At 40.9% G+C, this 23,805-nt stretch overlaps 1 protein-coding gene across 3 annotated transcripts in view; it reads right to left on the reverse strand.

The window, feature by feature from the left end:
• Plpp1 (phospholipid phosphatase 1) overlaps positions 1-23,805 on the reverse strand; it is a 54,039-nt gene that overhangs the window by 4,699 nt on the left and 25,535 nt on the right. For 2 of the 3 annotated variants that reach the window (XM_005065535.4, XM_040728962.1), the window contains exons 3-4: positions 6,081-6,361; positions 2,874-2,931 (exon numbers count right to left, since the gene is read on the reverse strand). In XM_005065535.4, the coding sequence (XP_005065592.1) occupies positions 2,874-2,931; positions 6,081-6,361 (339 nt within the window). Of the gene's footprint in view, positions 1-2,873; positions 2,932-6,080; positions 6,362-12,371; positions 12,524-23,805 lie in introns of all 3 variants that reach the window. The other variant, XM_005065536.4, reaches the window with a different exon arrangement.

Here is a 23,805-nt window from a genome sequence, read left to right on the forward strand (position 1 = left end):
CCATGGAAAACCTGATACGTTTCTCACTGTCCTCTTCCATGGCTACTCTGACAGTCACACAAATTTGTCATTTTTGGCAGCCAACCAGATTCAAGGGGAGTCACGGCACGTGCAACGCAGGCCTGCTCGGTGCCCCTCCAGCTCTGGCACTGCTGCCGCCTCCTTGGCACTGAGCTCAGGTCCGGGCTGCCTGCCAGGGCACAACAATAGTCAAAGGATGAGCTTTAGGAGAAATTTTTAACTACAAGTTAATTTGTAAGTGTCAAGACTCTACAGACTTTAAATGACTATCTCCACTCAGACCTGGGACTGACCTATAATGCCAAGATGCCCAGAGAAACGAGATGAGTCACCACCTCAGGAATGTGGGAGAGGGGAGGTTGTGTTGTATATAAATAGGAAAGCCAGGAGACACTGTTTGTTCAGGGCTGAAGTCAAAGCTAAGCCTACACGGCAATCAAGCAAATGTTTCTACTGTGTCAAGTCAGTGAACCAGCATGCGATTGCTTTTCTCCAGAAATGCCTTTGTTTATAACACACCTATCTAGACTTCTGTGTATGATTAGAGGTCAAGTGCACATATGTGAGTTTAAGAATTTGGGTACATGTATGTACATGCCATATTGAAGCTAGCTATAGTGGGTGTTTTCCTCTGATACTTTCCACTTGCCTGTTTTGTGTATGTGTGTTTTGCCTGCATGTATATCTGCATGCCTGGGGCCCATGGAGCCCCAAATGGAACTAGAGTTACAGTTTGGAGCCACCACAGGTACTGGGAATTAAAACCTGGTCTTCTGGAAGAACACTCAGTAACAACTGAGCCATCTTTCTAAGCCATTTTGAGTCAGGGGTCTTACTGAACCTGGAGCTCACCAGTTCAGCTAGATGGCTAACCAGAGGTCTCCAGAGACCGTCCTGTCTGCCTCCCAGCACTGCCATTACAGGCACGTGCCACCACACCCATGCCTAGCCTTTTACCTGGGCGCTGGGATTGGAACTAAGGAAGTCATCCTGGCAGGCAGGCAGGCACTTCACTGAGCCAGCCACCTTCCCCAGGCTCCTGTCTCCTTACATCTAACCGGCTCACACTGACCGAGTTAGCACCTTACGGCTGTGAACAGATCAAGTTGCCTCTCAAGGCCTCCACATACCCACAGGACAAGCTGAGCCTCCCTCCACTGAGGCCCTCTCCAGAATAACCCCACCTGTGACCTCCAAGGTTTCAGGTAATTAAAAAAAACAAGTGGCCTCTATTGTCAAGAGACTGCAAAGCTCACAGGCCAGAGCCCCTCTCGAGTAACAGTCACTCCACAGTTTTTCTGCATGGAAATTATTAGAAATAGTTGGGGGGGGGTTAAGTGTAAAACGGAAATCATTGATAGCAACAAAAACAGAATCCTAGATCCCTTTCAAGGACAAAGACACTAACACTCAGGTAGTGAAAACAAATCGCACACCCAAGTAGATCTGACTGAACACTTGGAAAGCCATCAGTATAGCCCACAGCCTTGTGTTTTGGATAAAGTCCCCCAAGTGGGTATACCTGACTGACCAGCCCAGCTTTCCTCAGTATCCTAGTCAGAAAACAAAACATGTTTGGTTCCTTTGAAACAAGGGCTCACTTTTCCTATTAAGATAAACAGAATGATGGAGGGCTGTGTGCTGTTCACTACCCTGGAATGCGCCACCCCTCCATGGCATAGCTACAGAAAGATTGGAGTGTGTGTCTGAAAAGGAAGCTCTGACTCTGCTGAGTTGGTAGAGGAAAGCCTTGTGATTTTCAGAATGTTGAATCCAAAAGTCACCTACTAATGGCTTGAAGTTGTGGACTTGAATGTTTTGTAATATCTGCAATTTTTTATAGTTTTTCAAATAAAAATTTAAAGTTGGTTGTAAACTCTGATACCAAATTAACTTTTATAAGTCCGCTCAATGTTTACTTCAGAGATTGCCTTCCATAGCTAATGCTGGCCCAGAAGTCATATTCCTCCCATGTGCTAGATTATAGTAGACCTATGCATCTGTGCCCAGCAATATGATGGATTTTTTTATCTAACCTTTAAATACCCATGTTATATTTAACATATGGTCATATTAGGGGAGAAGCAGGAATCTGCAAATTTCATGCATTACAACTATATGAAAATTTACTTACAAAGAAAATTAGCATAGGACCATTAAGATAGCTCAGCAGGTGAAGGCGCTTGGTTGGCACCAGCCTGCTGACCTAAGCTCAATCCCAAGGACACACATGGAGCAAAAGAACATGTAACAAGCTGGCCTCTGGTCTCCACAGTGTGCTTGTGTGCATGCGTGCGTATATGCGCGCACACACACACACACACCTTAAAAAAAAGACACAAAAATTCTAGCTGATCTGTGGGGGAGTTTTCCTTCCAAATACTAGAAACACCATAAGTGACATAAGTAATTATGTAAGTACAGAAATATTGTTATAAAATATAAAAACTGAGTTCAAGGACAGCCTGATTTACAGAGCTAGTTCTAGGAGAGCCAAGACTACACAAAGAAACCATGTCTCAAAAATATATAAATATATATGTGCACATAAGCATATGTGTGTATATATACATACATATAGATATAGATATACACACGTACGTATATACATACATACTGACCTTTTAGAGATTTCTAGAATGTGTACTAACTCCCTGTCTTTCGTACTCATCTCTGGTTTAAAGCCACGAAGCTGTAGGGTCTCCAGCCCAGTGCCCTGCCCAAAGAGTACAGAAGCTTGCACCCCAAAAGTGTTGGCACACTTTCTGCTGGTTTACTTTTGCTACATGGCACATGGGAAGACACCTGTGTGCAGTAGCTGCCCCTGCCACCTGCAGACCTGAGGTACTTACTGCTGTAAACAGCACGCAGTACATTGAAAACGAAGAGTGGCCGGAGTAGAAGGACAACCTAGGAGAGAAGAAGAGATGCGTCACTGTATTTCCTACAAGCTGAGGCCTTCCCCTCCCTTGTCCTCTTTTTCTCTTTGGTGCTTGTGATCAAACCGGGCCTGTGCATGCTTGGCTAGAGTTTGACCCTTGAGCCATACCACAGTCCTAGACTGTTCTTGACTGGGACATCTCCTTGGCTCCACATATCGCAAGTGATAAGATATGGAAAAGGAAATAATCACTGGTAACTAAAGAAAACCTCAGTAAACAGAGCGACACCATTGTGAGTTAGGAGACCTCGTGTTAAAGATTAAAAAGCTGTGGGGGCTCAGAGGTTAAGAGCACTTGCTGCTCTTTCAGTTGACCCAAGTTCAAGTCCCAGCACCCACATGAAAGTTCACGACTGTAACTCCAGTTCCAAGTGATCTGACACCCTCCTCCAGCCTCTGTAGACACAGCCACGAGCTTGGTGCACATACATAGATGTAGGCAAAACAATCATAGTCAGAAAATTAAAATAAGTTAAACAATATTTTTAAAAAGAATCCAAGCCACCAAAAATGTGAAGATCTGAAGCAATCCCAACCTACAAAAGGCAAGGAAAGCTTTAAGATGAAGAACAAAGTGACCTCATTACTCTAAGGCTGCTGTGTAACACTGACAGTAAAGGGACACAGATCTGAAACAGACTGAGCACCCAGCAGCAGACCACACTTACAGAGTTCCTTTATTTTCAACAAAAGTGCTAATAAAATTTAAAATTAAAAAAAGAAGGATTTGGCCAGACAGTGATGGCACACACCTTTAATCCCAGCACATGGGAGGCAGAGGCAGGTGGATCTCTGAGTTTAAGGCCAGCATGGTCTTCATATCCATCCAAGGACAGCCAGAGCTACACAGAGAAACCCTGTCTTGACCCCCGCCCCCAAGATGGATTTGTCAATAATTCTGGAAACTGCATAGTCTACGGGGAAAATGAATATTCTTTCCTTACATTGTATACAAAAATGAATTCAAATGCTGGCCCTACTGTAAGAGCTATAGGTTTATAAAGCACAGGAGGGATAGATTCATTAGAATCCCCAAACCACAAACTATGAAAGCAAATGATCCATGAGATTTCAGGGGAACTTAAAGGACGTGGCTCAGATGGAACAGTGCTTGCCACTCGAGCATGAGGACTTGAGTCCTACAATCTGGAGGATCACTGGGACTCACTGCAAGCCAGGCTGGTGGGATCTGCTTAGCACACTCCAGAGACACTGGCTCAAAAGATAAGGTGGGGCATAATTGAAAGCACACAATGCTGACCTCTGGGTGCCACATGCAACCACACAAACACACAAATGAGTTCTTAAAAGTCTATGTTTCTATAATTCAAAGAGTATCAGTAAACAGAAGAAAGAAACCAAGCAACAGATTTGGAGAAAATATATCAAAACATGTCTCCAATAAGGCATTTATTAGAATAATAATAACTCACAATGCAGAACAAGGAACTCATTTTTTTTTTTTTAAGAATAAGAGCTGAGCAGAGATTTCCCAGATGACAGGACAGAAAGGACAAAAGCCACATGAAAATACCCAGCAACACTACTTAGGAACAAAATACAAATGAAAACCACTGAATACAGAAAAGCTGCAGGATGACCAAAACAAGAAAGACCAATGACAAATAACAACAAGGACTCAAAGTAACCAGACTCTAACACATTCCTGGGAAGGATGCAAAATGCCACAACCAGTGTGACACTTGGTGGCCTCCTGGAACTGTGACAGCATGCATGCTGTATGCTGCATGCCCTGCATTTCTACTCCTAGGTATTTATCCAAGTAAAATAAAAGGTATATTACATGCACACAAATGTTTAGAGCAGTTTTTATCTTATTTCCTTATTTTTTATTTTGGTTTTTTGAGACAGTTTCTCTGTATAACTTTGGAGCCTGTCTTGGAACTCACTCTGTAGACCAGGCTGGCCTCGAACTCACAGAGATCCACCTGCCCCTGCCTCTGCCTCTGAGTGCTGGGATTAAAGGCTGCGCCCTCACCACCTGGCTTATTTGACTTCATTGTTTGAGACAGGGTCTCACTGTGTAGTCCTCCCTGGCCCGGACCTCAATATGTATGCCAGGCTGGTCTCAACTCACAGAGATCTACCCGCTTCTACCTCCCAAGAGCCGGTTTATTTTTCATAACCCCAAATTAGAAACAACCTAAATGTCAATCAACTTTCAAATGCCTGAATCAGCAATCTGTAATAATCTCTCAGAACAACATGGATGAACAGTGAAACCAACATGTTAGAAAGTGAAGGCAGATATCATGGAGTCCTCACTGAATGATCTCACATACAACTTTCCAGTAAATATGAAACTCTAAGGACAGAAAGTTGACACCAGGGCTGCCACAGGCTCAGACGAAAACCTAATGCAATGGAAATATTTAAAACCTTGATTTAGGGTAGACAGAATAATGTATACAAACTATATACTGGTAAAGCTACTTTAAAGGTAGTTCAGCTAGCGAATACCGACTGTTAACCTACAACTTCGTTTCACTTCACTACAGTCTGAAAGTAGAAACTGTACTTTAAATCTTTCCAATATTAATGCAGAGTACACAACTCTGTGATTCTGGGCACTGGTAGTGAGCCACAGCTACCAGTCAGCCACATGACCAACAAGGAAAGCCAACGCTGAGTCTAACGTGCTGTCATACAGTGATGTTTTAGGCTGCGTAGGTATAATGAATACACTTTTTACTTTCGACATTTTCAGCTTACAGTGACTCTGTCAACACATAACCCTACTGTAAGTGAAGAAATGTTTGGCCACTGATCCACCTCTCCAGCCTTTGAACCAGCATCTTAAGAAAAAGTTTACTGATCATGAAGTAAGTGATCCAGGTTCATTTTACATCCTCATACATCATAATAAAAAGTTTCAGTAAATGAAGGAAAAACCACCATAGCCTAAACAGTAAATAAGGATTGGGGTTAAGGGTGGTTCAGGATTCCACTTACTCCTTTGTGGTTCACGATTTCACTCACTCCCCGCTCGCCCTAGCTTCTCTTACAAAGTGGCAGTCAGTTCCTCTGTCAGTCATCAAAACCTTGTAGCCAATGGACAATACTCAAAGTAACACAAGTGTTAGAGGCCCACACTCACCTGCCTTCCCTGACCTTTTCTGCATTCCCTCGACATATGTAGTTCTCAATATAGCCATCACTGCAGTTGACTTTTGACCAATCCAGGTCACAAACAGCCAAGAAGTGAGGACGAAGTCTGCCTACAGAGTACTTGGCAATGTCAGTCAGGGACTGGCTAGCTGCGGCTCCAAACAAGAAGGCTCCAATGGCTTTGTAAATACTGGCTATATAGTGATTGCCGACAAAGGAATTTGACTGCAAGGTATTAAAGCGAACAGACAGACTCTCTCCAACAATCATCTGAAAAAGAGAAAAACAGGATGATCAAACACTAAGCAGGCAACTTAAACAAACAAAAAGAAAAGCAAGTGCTAAGTTGCAAATGATCTTTGTTCTAATTCCCTCTTTAAAACAGTCAATTTAGGACATTTGATTCTAAATCACCAAAAGCACCAGGTTGACTGTAGACACTGCAGACACAGCTGAGCCAGAGCAGTGGGCAGTCTGTATGAAGTAACAGAGCAGTGGGCAGTCTGTATGAAGTAACAGAGCAGTGGGCAGTCTGTATGAAGTAACAGAGCAGTGGGCAGTCTGTATGAAGTAACAGAGCAGTGGGCAGTCTGTATGAAGTAACAGAGCAGTGGGCAGTCTGTATGAAGTAACAGAGCAGTGGGCAGTCTGTATGAAGTAACAGAGCAGTGGGCAGTCTGTATGAAGTAACAGAGCAGTGGGCAGTCTGAATGAAGTAACAGAGCAGTGGGCAGTCTGTATGAAGTAACAGAGCAGTGGGCAGTCTGTATGAAGTAACAGAGCAGTGGGCAGTCTGTATGAAGTAACAGAGCAGTGGGCAGTCTGTATGAAGTAACAGAGCAGTGGGCAGTCTGTATGAAGTAACAGAGCAGTGGGCAGTCTGTATGAAGTAACAGAGCAGTGGGCAGTCTGTATGAAGTAACAGAGCAGTGGGCAGTCTGTATGAAGTAACAGAGCAGTGGGCAGTCTGTATGAAGTAACAGAGCAGTGGGCAGTCTGTATGAAGTAACAGCCCTGGCTCTTTTCTCGTATTCACAGAGACTGAGCTCCGCAGCTGCAGTGACAGATCCCCAAAGATAGTTGAGGCTCACTCAAACGAAAATCCTCCTCATATAACCATGTTTAAAATCTACCAGTCTTGGGCTGGGGAGATGACTTGGCCGTTGAAGGCTAGGCTCACAACCAAAATCTACCAGTCTCCATTTTTCTCTGCATCCCTTTGAGTCAAAGACATCCATCTTACTAAAAAGAGTACTTTAGCCCCACAGTCTCCAAGGTCTACCAAGGCTCAAAGAAAACAGACTTCTTCAAAGAGCCCTACTAAGAGACCAAACAAATACGTGGGACTCCTCCTTCCCCAGGATGATTTCAGGTGATTCCCTCCCTTACTTTTCACCACTTTACAAAATGGAGTTAAGTCTTCCCACCAGCACGCCGTGGACTGCTGCATGGTCAGTGTGTGTGGCGAGCACACGGTGTAATGCGCTTAGGGCGGAACAACTTCCCAGTTCCCCACCGCACCCAGAGCCCAGATACAGAATGTACCACTAGCATTTGCTGCTCCAGGGAGACGGGAGGATGCATTCTCTGGGCCTGCAATCTACACAGACACTTAGGGGGGAACAGCAAGCTTGCTAACTTGTGGGTGGGAGGGAGGTGGAGGGCTTGGTAACCAGGTTCCCCCTGAGACTCCCACTTGCCTTCTCTACCTCACCTTCAACTTACATAAGCAGTTTTAGAAAGCAGTCAAACACGTCCAATCAGGGAAGGGTTGTATGCAGAGTCAGCCTTGCAGAAATAAAAAATGGCTGCCTCTTAGGGAGTAGAATCTCAAGACTCCGTGGCTAGCATTCTTTCATCTGGCTCAACAGCTCCTAGAATCCCCTAGTCAGAGTTTTGCCAATTAGACTATGAACTCTGTAAAGCTGGGGTGGTTTCCTAACTTTTCTGTAGAAAGCTAAATTTGACACAGGAGCCTAAAACAGGAGGGGTCAATAAACTTTAACCAAAGGTACGGGCCGGGGTAAAAGTCAAAACATACCTTACAAAAAAAATAGTCTAGCTGTTAATGAATTCATAAAACCCTCTTTCTGAGACTGGGTCATAGGAGAAGAAAACGACTTCTGGGGTCATCGCACCTGACCTTTGTGCTAAGGGTTACGCTTACCAATGTCCAGTGGCCTTGCTTTAAGGAACACGTTACCTCTTGGGGTCATTAAGGGGATTTTAGTCATTCCCAATGGGCTGCTAGTGAGAAAAGATTTCTCTAGCACATTATGGAGTTGATCTTTTTATTGTGGGAAACACACCAAGTGTACTAATCACCACAGGTTAGCAGTGGGGCCCTCCACGCCTCAGCTGTTGCAGAACTGTGTTCCAGAATCAGGTGCACAGCTCCCTAGTCACACTCAGCAGCAGCTGCAGGCACTCAAATCCCGCTCCTGCCGCTGATGGCAGGAAAGGAGCTCTCTGGTGTGCAGAGCATGGGGCAGAGGACCAGCTGACCTATACAAGTAACATAATCTAACACTTGTCCTGGGGTGGGGGGAGCCTCTAACGCTGACAAGTGCTTTGTTAGTGGACATCAGTTTTTAAAGTTAAATGCTCTCCTCTTTGACAGAAACAGCCAAAAGAAATTCTAAATCAAGTTTTCTCTATTTGATCTGCTTACGACAGCCATTCTTCAACTCATTTTGATACGTTGTCCTGACCTTCGATCCATTATATCTTGTTCTTAATCTTTGGTCAGGTCTATACCTAAGTCATCTGTGGCCTAATTAATCCTACAGCTCAAAGTACTCATCGTGTTTCATTTACTTAAGACAGTAGGATACGATAAATTATTAATACACTGAAGACAGTGTTGCAGGGAGTGAAGCAGGGTCCTTACAAAGGTAAACATTTTCCAAGTCGCTGGTTCCTCCCTTTGAGCCTATGCTCACAGCACTCTCTGATCAGCTCCTTTATGTCCATCTACACAGCATCCTTACAGTGTTCTTTCTTTCATTCAGGGCCTGCTAGCCCAAAAGAAGTTTGAAATTGCTGACACACTCCACATCTTCGGCCCTCCCAGGCACCTCTCCTTGCTTCTATTCCTTTAGGAATTATTGAGCTGAAGAGCTGTTTATCAACCCCATCTACTGTAACTTCTCACTGACTGTTTCCTCTGTACTGAAACCCTCCCTTGGCTCTCTCCGACTCACCACCTGGTGCAAAGTCTGAATCAATGGCTTTAAAAATGATTTACCCGCCCCTCCCCGTACACACAATTCACCTTCTAGCAAATAAAAGTCAATCTATACAACTCTGATTTAAGGAGTGCCTGAAAAATAAACTGAAAATTATTAAGTAAATCAGAATTATTTTAAATTAATACATGAAGCTGCTGCCCTAAGCAGAGTGTTACTGCTGATACTAATTTGAAAATAGGAACTGGTAGTACTTTTGCTTTACATGTATTTATTTGTGGAAAGAATGCACTCTGTGGGGTCTGTGTGTGTGTGTGTGTGTGTGTGTGTGTGTGTGTGTGTGTTTACAGACATGCAAGCAGAGGTCAAAGAACAAGTGCAGGAGTCAGTTTTCTCTTTTTGCCATGTCGATCCCACGGATTGAACTCGGGTCCTCTTTGGCAGCAAGCACCTCTACTTGCTGAGCCATCTTGCCTGTCCATTAAACAGTACTTTATAGCACCTTTAAAAAAGTAATGTGGCCAGGCGGTGGTGGTGCACACCTTTAATCCCAGCACGCGGGAGGCAGAGGCAGGTGGATCTCTGTGAGTTCTAGGCCAGCCTGGTCTACAGAGCTACACAGAGAAACTCTGTTTTGAACAAAAAAAAAAGTAATGTGAACTTCGAGGATTTGATTCACATTAATCCCCTTGTCATTTTACTAAATGTAAAGATAACATCTGGAAGACTGTGCTGAATGTGGTTAAATTTTTACTTATGTGTATATGTGCCTCTGTGTGTATGCCACACATGTGCAGATGCCCACACAGCCCAGAAGAGGGTGTCAGGTTCTCTGGGCTGAAGTTACAGGTGGTTGTAGGCCACTCAACATGGATGCTGGGAACTGAACTTGGATACTCGGGAAGAGCACCAACAATTGAGCCATCTCTTCAGCCCAAACACTTTGTTTTACAGCTCCAAGCTAATAAAGCGTTAATAAAGTGTAACCCCCTTTTGGACTGTTGTGTTGGGTCTGGAGGCACACCCTCACCGCACGGACAGGCATCTGCTCTGCCACTCATCTCTACTTAGCAGGTCCTACACAGTCACCGTGGCCTTTAAACTGACAGAGCACGACTAGCACTTTAGTACTTTAAATGTGAATACATGAATCTTGTCTGACATCAGCTGCTATTTGCAGCTGTAAGACCTTTTACAGTTTAAACTCAAAATGTCTATTGTTTGTTTTGAAAGGCCTATTTTTGTTTTACTGTTTGGTTTGGCTTGGGTGTATTTTTAATGTACTTTTATTAAGTGACTATGTTAGGATAAATGGCTAACTGAAGGACCTATTTGACACATCCAAGTGGACACTGTCCACTAGCCTCAGCATCGCCAGCACCTGCCACAGAGACTCAAGTCTGACATCTGCCCCATACTCTAAACTCTGCCAGTCTCTTGGCTTCCTGGTCTCCTGGCTCACTCCTGGTTTCTTAGCTCCAGGTTCATCTCTTCCTCTCTCTCTTTCCCAATCACTCTTTCCCCTCTCATGGTCTGGTTCCATCACTACCATCCCAGACGCCTGCCTGCTCTCTCCCTTATATTTATAATAAAAACCTCAACCCTTTAGAAGCAATCATATTCTCCTTCTATTTCATTCTTTTCATTCAAATACAATATATTTTGATCATTTCAACCCCTAACCCAGGAATCACCCGCCCTCCCCTTTATATGTACATGTTTGTTTTATGAGATTCAATTTCATTAAGTAGTCTAAGTTGGTCTTGAACTTATAATCCTCCTGTATCAGCTTCCTGAGTGCTGAGAGTATAGGCATGCACCATCATGCTCAGAGAAGACTCTTGGTTTTTTTTGAGACTAAGACAGAAGGAGAGCCTGAGCACATGAGTTGGTTCCCATGCTGGGAAACACAGTGAGACCCTGTCTCTAAAGAGATACAAACCATCACAGCCTTGTTCCCCTTTACTAGGAAAAAATCGGTGTAGAGATCTGGCCAAACTACACAGAGAAACTCTGTTTTGAAAAAAAAAAAGTAATGATTTCTTCAACCTTTGCCATGTTGTAGGACAATCATGTGGGTTACAGTACAATCCCTCCAACCAGATCCTAACGCGTGCAAGAGTCTAGGAAATGCCAGGCTCCAGGGCAGTCACTGAAAATGCTCGGACTGACAAAACAGCATCCTTCCTTCTGACATCTCAGTTTTACAAAATAAACATTCATACAGTACAAGGTTTGTTTTCATTAGTTGTCTACCACAAAGTATGAATTAATTAATTTTCATCACTAATCAGATACTGTGATGATTTTATGGTATTTCCAAATTAATTAAATGATAATTTAACATTAACTTCAAAAGTTGTCAAGCTACATGCTGTTGCCTTGTTTTTTCTCTTGGGATCACACTTTCTTCCTTTAAATGTTTACATAAATATTGTTAGCACAGAAATGTTTACTTAATACAATTTCTGTATGTAAAGGCCATAGAAATAGCCCACCACTGAACTCTATCTAGAACCACACTCCTAAGCATCCCACCGAGACACTGGACAATAAAAGCTACCACGGGGCTCCACTGTCAGTGTTGCCTTTGGAATTAGTAAAACTCCTTCCATGCTCACTGCTAATCATAGAACTGAAACTTTTACTCACTGTGTATGGCAGAATTTAAAATTCTTCTAAAAAAAGAGATGAGTTGAATGAAGTTTTAACATCAGCAATTTTTTTGTGTAGAACTCAGTACTAAAGAACAAGATATTCAGTTATGACATCCAATGCATTAACTATGTGAGAAACACACTGCTGTAACGTTCAACAATTAGTCACATAACTACTGAAACAGTAGCAAACCAGAACTATAATAACTACAGTGACATAAAAAATTAGCACAAAATCTACATATACCAAGTTAGGATCCAATTACATATTTTTCACTCTTTTGACCTCATTTAAAAAAATAGCTCCATAAAATAAGCCTTCCACTAAAGTTTAAAAAATCCTGAGGGGAATATACATGTAAACATTAACAAACCATCACAAGAGTAAGCCACGTGCTCAAAAGTTATAAACTTGGAAAAGCAGGTTTAACTTACAACGATAATACTGAATGGAATGATTATTCCACCTAATAACGCATAAGGAATGGTGTCTTCTCTGTAAGGGTACTTGATGGACTCATCATTACAGAACACTCCTCGTTGGAAGGGGGTATGCCTTGAAGTAAGAATTGCAAAAGGCAATCCAGCTAGCAAAAGGGAATAAATAGAAAATCATTAAAAATTATCAAAACTGATCAATGGCAACAACCATCCCAGAGACTTTAAAAATGCATTTGCTATGAAAGTAAGTAAGAGCACATGTAAAAAGGAAATGCAGAATGCATGCAGCAGAAGTTAGAAGACTTGCGATGAGGGTAAGTGTGTTTTTCTACAGGAAACAAAGCTTTAAAGTTCTGCCAGCCACTTTAACAAAGGGCATCTTCCAACTTTTGTTTCTGCCCAAATACAATAAATGCTGGGGAAATCTCTTCTTGCGTTCTTGTCTTTAATCAACCAAGTTTCCAGAACTTTCTCAACCTATCTGTCATAGATGTTGTTTGTAAAAGGAAAACATTTTAACATTCCCCATTTTGTCCTTTTTCACTACAACATTTAAACAGGTCAAGGTCACAGCTAGATTAGGACAGTGTCTAAATTAACTATTCATTCATTTCCTTGTTATACAAAGAGCATTTAGGGCTGCTTTAGAATGAACCCTGAAGTAGAAGCAACTTTCTTAAGACAGACAATGGTGTCAACCATAAAACCATCTAACACACACCTGCTTTACCGTTAATGTTTTCTGTAAAGATTATGCCTCACACTCACCTCTTAAAATAAATTTGTTTTGCCTAAATATAAATTTCAATAATTCAGTTCTTCATGTCATTAAATATGGCCTATTTATTAGTAACAGCTTACTGTTTTGTAAAGAGATACGTAGTTCTACAGAAACCCTCAACAAGTCTACTTCAAGACTGATCCCTGAAGGAAGGCTCCCCCTTAGGTGTCCCATTCTGCATACAATGTTTTGCCCACTAAGCTAGCCTGTCCAAAGAAAGTTCAAATGCTCCCTCTCCACAGGGCACCAAGTCCTGATAGTCATCTGAAGTCCTCTTTTGTTCTACAGTCCTAAGACTAAATGACAACCAAGCATCTGCTGCTCTGTGTATCATAGTATCAACTCTGTCCAACCTATGAGGGTCAAAGGGAACAGATATTGTCTGTTTCTTTTATTGCTAGCTCCTCTACTATCTTCCCATTTTCATTTATACACTGAATAGCCAAAGTACATTACTTTGCATGAACCAGTTTGCCATTGATAGATGCCAACTCTTTAAAACCCCTTCAAATTCGACAAGATTCCCACAGCCTTGCTTCGGATAAATGCTATTCCTAAAAAAAGTTACACTAGAGCTGACTTTCTTACCTTCCCTCTCACTCCATGCCTCTCACTGAATCCAAGCTCTCCCAATTCACAACATGCTTACAATCAGGGTAATAAGGTGAAATGCCCAGCTTTCAACACACATGCTATGGTTGTTGCACAACTTCATGAGATTTACACAAACTTTTCACAGTTATCAACACAGGGCTGAGCTTCCACTACTACTTATCCTACGCAGCAACTGGACACTTAGCCTTCAACAGACATTCACTTCACATTTACGAAGAATTACTACTATGGTTTCTTTTACATGTAAGAACTTTGCACACGATACTGGAAACTCTTACTGTCTACATAGCACTTTTTTGTTGTTGTTGTTGTTTTCTTTCTTTCTTTCTTTCTTTTCTTTCTTTTTTTTCTTTTTAGTTTTTCCAGACAGGGTTTCTCTGTGGCTTTGGAGGCTGTCCTGGAACTAGCTCTTGTAGACCAGGCTGGTCTCGAACTCACAGAGATACCCCTGCCTCTGCCTCTGCCTCCCAAGTGCTGGGGTTAAAGGCGTGCACCACCACCACCTGGCTGCTACCCAGCACATTTTTGAATTGGTTGGATTTTTTTCAATCAGGGATGCTTCTTTCTGTAAGATACTTAGTACAGAAATTAAATGTAGATCATTAGTATCCAAAACTCTTAAGTTTTTAAGTGTTTTTAGTCTAAGGAAACATTCATATTAATAGCCTCAAATATACTGAAAAAGATTAATATGCATACCCATTAATACTAAGTTTTTTCTCATTTGGTCACAAAAATCAAGTTAAATTACTCCTAAATTTACAGGAGGAAAAAAAGTTTATGTTTCTTAAGATGGAAGAAAAAAATTTACATATGAGTATGATAAGTATCCACTTTAAAATGCAGGAATGTGTAATTGGGTTAATATTAAATATACTGTATAAGGAATTGTCAGTGCTGCCAGGTGTGGTGGCCCATGCCCTTAATCTCAGCACTCGGGAGGCAGAGGCAGAGGCAGGCTGATCTCTGTGAGTTTCAGGACAGCCAGGCTGTTATACAGAGAAATCCTGTCTTGACCCACCCCTGTAAAAAAAAAAAAAAGAATCCTCAGTGCTATCAGGGTTACAAAGCTGAGTAAAGCACAGTACATAATCACCCCAGAGAAGAACAGAGAAAAGAGCTAGTGCATCATTCTACAGGCCTGGTCAGTAAGTGTGGGTGTTTGGAATGTGAGCCCCAGTAGGAAGGGGTATAGAAGAAAAAGCAGAATGGATGATGTAAAGGATTCCCATAACTACAAAGGAGAAAGATCATGTACAGGATGGATGTGGCATGAAAAACAATCACCCACTGAGAGAGTGGGTGAGCAGGTGGCAGATCAGGACGGAGGAGCTTCAAGTATGGGTCAGAAGAAAGGAAGTGTCAGGAGATGGAGAAGGTTTCCACTGCCAATCTTCATTAAAGAGCTTTCATGAGGAAGAAAGAGTATGAGAGAGGTTCTGTGTGTAAAGCATGAATCCACCACGGATGCACTTTATCCCGAATTGGAGTTCAGAAGACAACAGAAAAACTTCTAAGTTGGTAATAACCACTCCTTGTGACCAGCAAAGAAACTTGTGAAATATATAATAACCTGATGCAGGTTCATTTCCACCAACTAAACTCAGTACAGGACAACCACATGTGTCCATGACCCACTTAAGACTCAAAAGGATGCTTCTAGAACCTCTCAGAAATACAAGACTGGCTCCATGTGAGCTGGCACACAGCACTGGCCCACACACAAAAAGGCCGAGGACAAAGCACATTTACCGAGAGAAAGAAGTCACTAGCCTGACCCTCCCCGGTGCAGAATGGAAAAGGTAGCTTTGGCTTCCCAGTGCCAGAAGGCCTCAATGCTCTCACTCTCTCAGGCTGCAAAGTACCTTCTATCTGTTTCAACAACAAGTTTTACTTAGGCTAATGAGAAGCACTTTCTACTCCTTGCCACACCCTAATCTCCTTCCAACAGGGACAGCACAAAGGTTGCTTTTAGTTTTTTGGGTAGTCTACACAGTATAGGGAATACTTCCAATTCAAATCCTTATTTGTATTCCTAATTATTTCCCTAGAATATGTTTATGTAAAATTAAAAACTATAAACTAACATTTTTGACAAATTCTTTTCCCCCAAATGTAACTGTACAGTACCAATTTACCAGCCACAGTATACACAGTGTGGAAAAATTGAATATTTACGTAGACAGTTGATGCTATCTTTGACATGTATGACACCCAAGGCAAGAATGAAAGGATTGTTTATGTTGTCAGTTCAAATCAAACATTTACTTTTACCAGGAAGATTGCACCTCTTAAATCTCTTTTTATAATTTGTCAAATGACTATATCTACCAATGTTTTTCTTAATACTTTAGCTGGGAAATTAATTTTAACTTCTCTCCTTCTATTATTAAAGATGTGTGTCTGTGTGTCTGTGTGTCTCTGTGTGTGTGTCTCTGTGTGTATGTGTCTGTGTGTACACCTTGTTCATGTATATGCCCACGAAGGCCAGAAGAGAGCAGCAGCTGCCCCTAGACTTGGAAATCCAGGCAGTTGTGAGCCACCAATGTGGGTGCTGAGAACCCTGCTCTACGCATGAACAGCAAGTACTCTCAGCCACAGTCATCTCCCCAGATTCCCTGCCCTGTAAAGTAGAACATGTACCATAAAATCCATCTATTCTAAATTCACCACTACAACAATCACTACCATCTGGTCTTAGAACATTCACCAGTCTGTGTGCATTCAGTCCATCCTCCTACCACCGACCTAGAGCAATCACTGACCTGCTTCTGGGAATTTCACACAAATGGAATCATACAGCAGGTGATATTGCCTATGTAACTCATATTACTTACTATTGTGTCCTTGAGGTGAATTCATGTATGTGATTTTTTTATTGATATACTATTCTACTGTACATACAGAGCACATTTGGTCTATCCATTTACCAGTTAACGGATATCTCAGCTGTGTCCAATTTGGGGATATTATGACTAAATACTACTTTGAACGTTCATGTTCACAGACAAGACTTCGGATGTATTTTCATTTCTAACAAGCAGATACCTAGGATTACTGTGTCATGTGTTAAGTTTATCTTTAACTTTTTAAGAAACTGCCAAATTATTTTCCAAAGAGGCCATAACCCTTTACATTCCCACATTCTGATTTTTAATATGTCCAGTGGCCAGTCACAATGAACCCATTTAAAACTCAAGTTCTCTGAATAGTAAACTTTTTTCCATTTTTTTATTTAAATTAGAAACAAGCTTGTTTTACATGTTAATCCCAGCTCCCTCTTTCTCCCCTCCTCCCCTGCCCTCACTAACCTCCTAATCCCATCCCCTTTCTGCTCCCCAGGGAGGGTGAGGCCTTCCATAGGGGATCTTCAAAGTCTGTCATATCATTTGGAACAGTGTCTAGACCCTCCCCTATGTGTCTAGGCTGAGAGAGTATCCCTCTATGTGAAGTGGGCTCCCAAAATCCATTCGTGCACTAGGGATAAATACTGATCCACTACCAGAGGCCTTGGGTGTCATACATGTCAAAGATAGCATCAACTGTCTACTTTAATATTCAATTTTTCCACACTTTGTATACTGTGGCTGGTAAATTGGTGCTATACAGTTACATTTGGGGAAAAAGAATTTGACATCCTCGTTCTGGGGTTCTGGAATAGTCCTATGCTGGTTTCCCAGCTTTCAGTATAGGTAGTAAACCTATATTCATTCTAGAAATAGCAGAGGTTTCTGCGTCTAATAAAGAAAATCTTCAACAGTTCAAAAGGATATATAACTCATTATCTTCCACAAACTGTATACCACAAAAATGTTTCTCCATCCTCCACCTGAGATAATAAAAGACAGCCAAAAATACCAGTTTCTTGGAACCATAAGAGAAATATTTAGAAACTGTTTTAATTAGAAAAATTCAGAAAAACTGAGAAACTGGTTATCTCTTATTAAAAAAAAAAAACTCAGGCCAGCCTGGTCTACCTATTGAGTCCCAGGACAGTCAGAGCTACACAGAAACCCTTTCTTTAAAAAACCAAACAAACAAACAAACCTATTCTAATATTAGAAAATGCAAATACTTCCAACAAGTTACTGTTTCTCTGTGTAGCCTTGGTTGTTCTGGGTAGTCTTTGTAGTCCAAGTGGGCCTCCTGCAGAGATCCCCTCCTGCCTCTGCCTCCCAAGTGCTGGAATTAAACCACTACTACCTAACTTCAATGCACTTATTTTTCAGACATTAACAGTAATATACACTTTATGTAAAACTTATACAGAAAGACAAAAAAATTAGAACCGAGAGACAATTTGGAAAAAGAATGAAATTGGAGGAATCACTCTGAATTTTGCAAACCAAACCAAACAAACAAAACCACCTCGGTGGTATAATTTTTCTTTTAATCACTCAATTTTAAGCTACAGTATAAACTGGTGGCACTGGTGTAAGACAAGACATAGTTATTCATAAAGTAGAAAGAGTCTAGAAATAGACCCACATTAATATAGCCAACCATTTTTACACAGGTTAAAAAATTTTTTTTAAATGGGGGAGAGTCAAAGGTATTCAAACAATAAAGAATCTATAGATCAAAAAACAGAAATAAGAAAAAATGTATCCAGACTACAGAAATCTCTCTCCAAAGCCTACAATAAAAACTTAGAGTTCCTGGATGTCTGTTACAGCCCATACACTGGAGGTAGTTACCACTCTCATATAGAGCTCAGCACACCTCCTGTTGATGTCTGGAATACAGGCACCATACCTGCAGAATTGGTAGCCATAAAGGACTTTTCTTTTTTTGTTTTGTTTTGGTTTTGGTTTTTTGTTTTTGTTTTTCAAGGCAGGGTTTCTCTGTATTGTTTTGGAGGCTGTCCTAGAACTCACTCTGTAGAGCCACCATGCTGGCTTCGAACTCATAGAGATTCACCTGCCTCTGCCTCCCAAGTGCTGGAATTAAAGGTGTGGCTACCAATGCCCAGCCATAAAGGACTTTTCTATGGAGATTTGGAAACTGGTCAACTCTTAAGGATTTTTAGAGTTTTAAGGATTCCTGGTATGTATGTATGTATGTTATGTATGTATGGTCAGAAGCAGGGCCTTTACAGGATCATAGAACATGCCCAAACCCCCAAAATGACATCCCGCCAGGCATGATAGCACATGACTAACGTCAGCATCGGAAGGTGAGGCAGGCAGCAGGATTGCTAAATCAATGGGAGCTTGGGTATATAATGAGCTCCTGGACTACCTGAGTTACAAGGTGAGACACTGTCTCAGTAACAAAAGACAAAATCATTACTGCAAGAGGTAATGATCACCAAGTCTACAGTTTCAGACCAAAAAGGTGGATGAAAATGGTTGGAATTCATCCTCGCAAATGCTAGTCTGTGCCTACCCAACCCCTGAGGATATGGTTGATATAATCACTGTCCACTGGAAGAAAACAGATTTTCCCTCTCCCAGCATCTATCAATTGTGAACAGCTCAATGGCTAGAGGTGGGGCTTCATGTCCTCCGCCATCCTCCATGTGGGGATTTTGTTTGGCTTGATCTTGTGAAGATCTTGTATGTGCTGTAAGGCCATAGTGTGCATCGCTCCTGTTATATCTGGAAAACACTTCCCTTGAAATCATCTCCTACCACCTTTGTCACCTCTTCCACACAGATCCCTGAACCTGACTCTTCTCTTAAATTCTGTGGTGGTTTGAAAGAAATTGCCCCTGTGGTGGTTTGAAGAAAATGACCCCCAAAAGGAGTGGCACTATTAGGAGTTGTGGCCTTGTTGCAGGAAGTATGTCACTGTGGGGAAGAGTTTTGAAGTCTCTTTTGCTCAAGCTTCCTTCGGTGTGACTGTTAGTCAACTTCCTGTTGCAGGAGGTAGCACTCTCAACTCCAGCACCACGTTTGCCAACATGCAGCCATGCTCACCGCCATTACGATAATGGACTGAACCTCTGAAACTTTAATGTTTTATTTTTATTTTTTTTAATTTAAGTTAAAAACAAGCTTGTTTCACATGTCAATTAATGTTTTCTTTACAAGAGTTGCCATGGTCATGGTGTCTCTTCACAGCAATAAAACTCTAATTAAGACAAATTCTTCTGGGGACATTCTATTTACACCCACGGATATTCAAAAGCACCTCACTCCACATATTTACTTCTTGGTACTTACAACAACCTGCACTCTAGTCATGAGTAATTTCATTTAAGTGGTTCTACGACTAACTTTTAGTCACAGGCTTTCTCAACAACAACAACAACAAAAAAGGATTTGGAGATTTTTAAATAGTTAAAGAAATAACAAATTATGCTAAGGAAGATCATCAGGTTGCAGCCAAGAGCCTTCAACTGCCGAGCCTTGTCACCAGCCTCCCACAGTTCTTTCAAAACAGCTGACACCCAAACTCACCCTCAAATAGTTATGTCAAAGCTAACTTGAACAGGTGATAGGACTACCACAAACTTTACCCTATTTGCTGTAACTAGTCATGTTTCACTGGGTAAATATTGCTGTTTCTGATTATGAGGTACTGACGTAGACCCTGATGAGGGATGTTGCTTAAGGCATGTGAATTATATAATATTGAATAAGTTTATAAAATTTTGGTTCCTAGAGCTTTAGGTTTAGACTGTGGGTCTGTATTTGGAGAAAACTTTCACTACAGATGCTTCCAAATTCAACCTCTTGCCTTACTTATCAGATAGCCAAAAAGGTTTTTTAATGTAGTAGAGGCCTTTTGTATAACATGTAAATAGTAAGGGCTTCTTATATCAAATGCGCTAAATACCCACACATTTTTATCCTCATTGAAACAGGCTGTCCTTGAACTCACGTTTGTGGTAGTCCCATTTTAAGCTTTAAAAACAACAGCATATGCAGTTATTAAGCTGTTAATCAATCCTCTTTCATAGAAACTATCAGGTCCAGTAGCTTTAGTTTAGAAGTAGAATGCTTGTCCAAGAAGCATTAGCCTCTAGTATAGGTAGGCCAGGGGAATAAAAGAACCAATAGCCCGCAGTTGAAATAAATACTATGTTAAATAGAGTCAGCTAGATGGCTAAGTGGGCAAAGGTACATGCTGCCAAGTCTAAAGGCTTCAATTCAGTCCCTGACCCCACAGGTGGAAGGAGAGACCCTGATCTCTACATGTGCGCCAAACACATGCACACTAAATGAATGTAATTTTACTTAGTTATTTATTTGGGTTTTTTTTTTTTGAAACAAGGTTTCTCTGTGAAGCCTTGGCTTTCCTGGAACTCACTCTGTAGGCCAGGCTGCCCTCCAACTCACAGAGATCCTCCTGCCTCTGCCTCCCAAGTGTCTGGATTAAATGTGTGTGCCATCACTGCCAGGCAACTTTAATTTTTAATTAGTTAACAAATTGTACAAAACTCTAAAACATATATTTGTTATCTTATCAGGTAATCTTACTCCTAGAAATTAATAATATTGAGGACAATATTTTGTAAAAATCATTACAAATACCACAAATTCAGCCAATTTCCTAGGACCTAAATTTAAAAAAAACAAAAAGGTAAAGTTTGTAGCTTCCTCAGCTAGTTTTCAAAATAACATTATAAAAAGAAAACAAGTTAATGGTTATTAATGCATATGCCTTCATTTCACTTTTTTCTAAAGTAAAATAATAAAGACTAGAATCTCCTGTTGACTTAAATAGCTTTAACTGTCAACTGTTACAGCCAGGAGACACCTGAGGAGGGAGTCTCAGCTGAGGGACTGCCCAGATCAGCTGGGCCTGTGAACATATCTGAAGTGGACTGGTGAAGGAGGGCCTAGCACTCTGTAGGCAACAACATTCCCTGCAGGTGTTCCTGCACTGTATAAGAAAGCTAGCTAAGCATGAGTCTATGAGTGAGACGGCAAATAGTGTTTCTCCATGGTCTCTGTGTTCAATTCTTGCTTGAGTTCTGCCTAATCTCTGTCAATAATAGATTGTGTCCTACAAACAAAGGAGCTTTTCGGTCAGAGTATTTTATCACAGCACAGAATGGAAACTAGAACACATAGAAGCTGGTATCCAAATAGCACACTGTTCACCACACTTGGGTTTCTTTTTAAAAATTCAAAAGAAAAAAATAAGTCATTTTTAAAATGCAAATTTCTTACCATCTAAAATCTTATTACCCATCAAATTATACAAGATGTGTATGTATATAGATGTAGCTAGGTCAAACATGAATAATCCATATAAATGAAAAACAAAATATCTTCTATATGAAATACTACACATAATTAAAACAAATCTATCCTAGAAATTGTAAAGAAGTATTTTTCCATTAGTTCATAAGAAACTAGCTAAACATTGCTTCTTTTAGTTCCTTAAGTTTGTATTAACATGTTTTTCCAAGTGAGTTCCAACAACAAACTCACAAAAATTCATACCAAGCTAGGCGGTGGTGGTGTACGCCTTTAATCTCACACTCGGGAGGCAGAGGCAGGCGGATCTCTGTGAGTTCAAGGCCAGCTTGGTCTACAGAGCGAGTTCCAAGACAGCCTCCAAAACAATACAGAGAAACCCTGTCTCAAAAAAAAAATCATACCAAGAATTCAAAGGTTCACAACAAGTTTTTCTCACTACTTTAAAGAAAATTACATACCTTGGTATTATTGGTCTTCATTTCAACTGCTTAGTATTTGGGTATTTATTGTGATCACTTATTTCAAACATATTTGTTAAATAAAAAGGGAACAGAGCTGAATTTACAGTATTCTCATAATGAAATAAAAATTGCCACACTAAATAGCACTGAAATGTTACTAGTTTTCATCAGCTTGTAGAATAAAAGTTACTGTTTTTTTATTGATCTACTTTATAAATTTTGTTCATAAATTATTATATTTCTGTAATTGAGAAAAAGATAAAATATACCAAACCCTGCAATTGAAAGTTAACTTCCTGAGCCTCAAGCAATACTAAAAAGGTTTGTAAAAACTTGATCTGGCAACAATTGCTTAAAACAATAGCTACAACAAACACCTTGTGCTCCGTAAGTACAGTGGCACTGTTCACTGGCACTTAAGTGACAGTTCTGCAAGCTTTCCTCCACACAGGTCACAATCCTAGTGCCTCAACTAGATAATGCTAGTTGTGGTGTTACTGCTCCTTAGGGAAAATTATCTCCTAAAACTAAAGTCTTAATCCCAATTTTTCACCCCTTCTATTTTAAAGTTGTTAACTCATATTTGAATTTTAAGTATAAAGAAGTATATATCTTGAAACAGAATAAAATTCATGGTTGTTTAGCCACTGGTCTACTATTCTGAAGACTATTCAGGGAAGAAGAAAACTTACAATGAAAAATACAAACTTGCCAGGCAGGGGTGGTTCCCGCTGTTAATCCCAGAACTCAGGAAGCAGAGGCAGGTTGATCTCTGTGAGTTCAAGGCCAGCCTGGTCTACAGAACCAGTGCTAGGACTGTTACATGGAGAAACCCTGTCTCAAAAACAAACAAACAAAAAAAAACAAAAAACAAACAAACAAAAAACCAGCCAGTCCTGAGCTGACTGGGACTCTAAAAGTTTAGACACACCTAAGGAGCTGAGCTGACAAGACCCAGGAGGACACTGGGGAAATACACAGTGGGCCTGCTGCACTCTAAGACATACAAGAGGGTAAATCTTTGCTCTGTTCCTTTCCTTCTATTTCCAAGTCACATAAAAATATATGTGCCTGACATCCCAGGACTTAGTAAATAGAAGCAGGAGGCCTAGAAGTCTCAGACCAGCATGGACTACATGAGACCTATTTCACACAAAGACAGGCAACAAGGCTTAGGAATCCAAACCAAGTAAATAGCAAATAAGCACAACACTCCAAGTGACAGTCTTAATTCAGTTTGTGAATGCTAACATTGGATGGAAGTTTCTAGTGCCCCAAAACAGTAAAACCCACTACTACAAGTTGGTGACCTCAAATATCATAACTTTAAAATAGGGATAGCCTTAGGGTATTTAGACTTTACTTACAATCTGTGTCTTTTCAAATTTAGAAAGTAACATATTTTTGTGATCTCA

The sequence above is a fragment of the Mesocricetus auratus genome, unplaced genomic scaffold (genome assembly GCF_017639785.1).
Source record: "Mesocricetus auratus isolate SY011 unplaced genomic scaffold, BCM_Maur_2.0 Super-Scaffold_100020, whole genome shotgun sequence".
Taxonomy (NCBI): domain Eukaryota; kingdom Metazoa; phylum Chordata; class Mammalia; order Rodentia; family Cricetidae; genus Mesocricetus; species Mesocricetus auratus.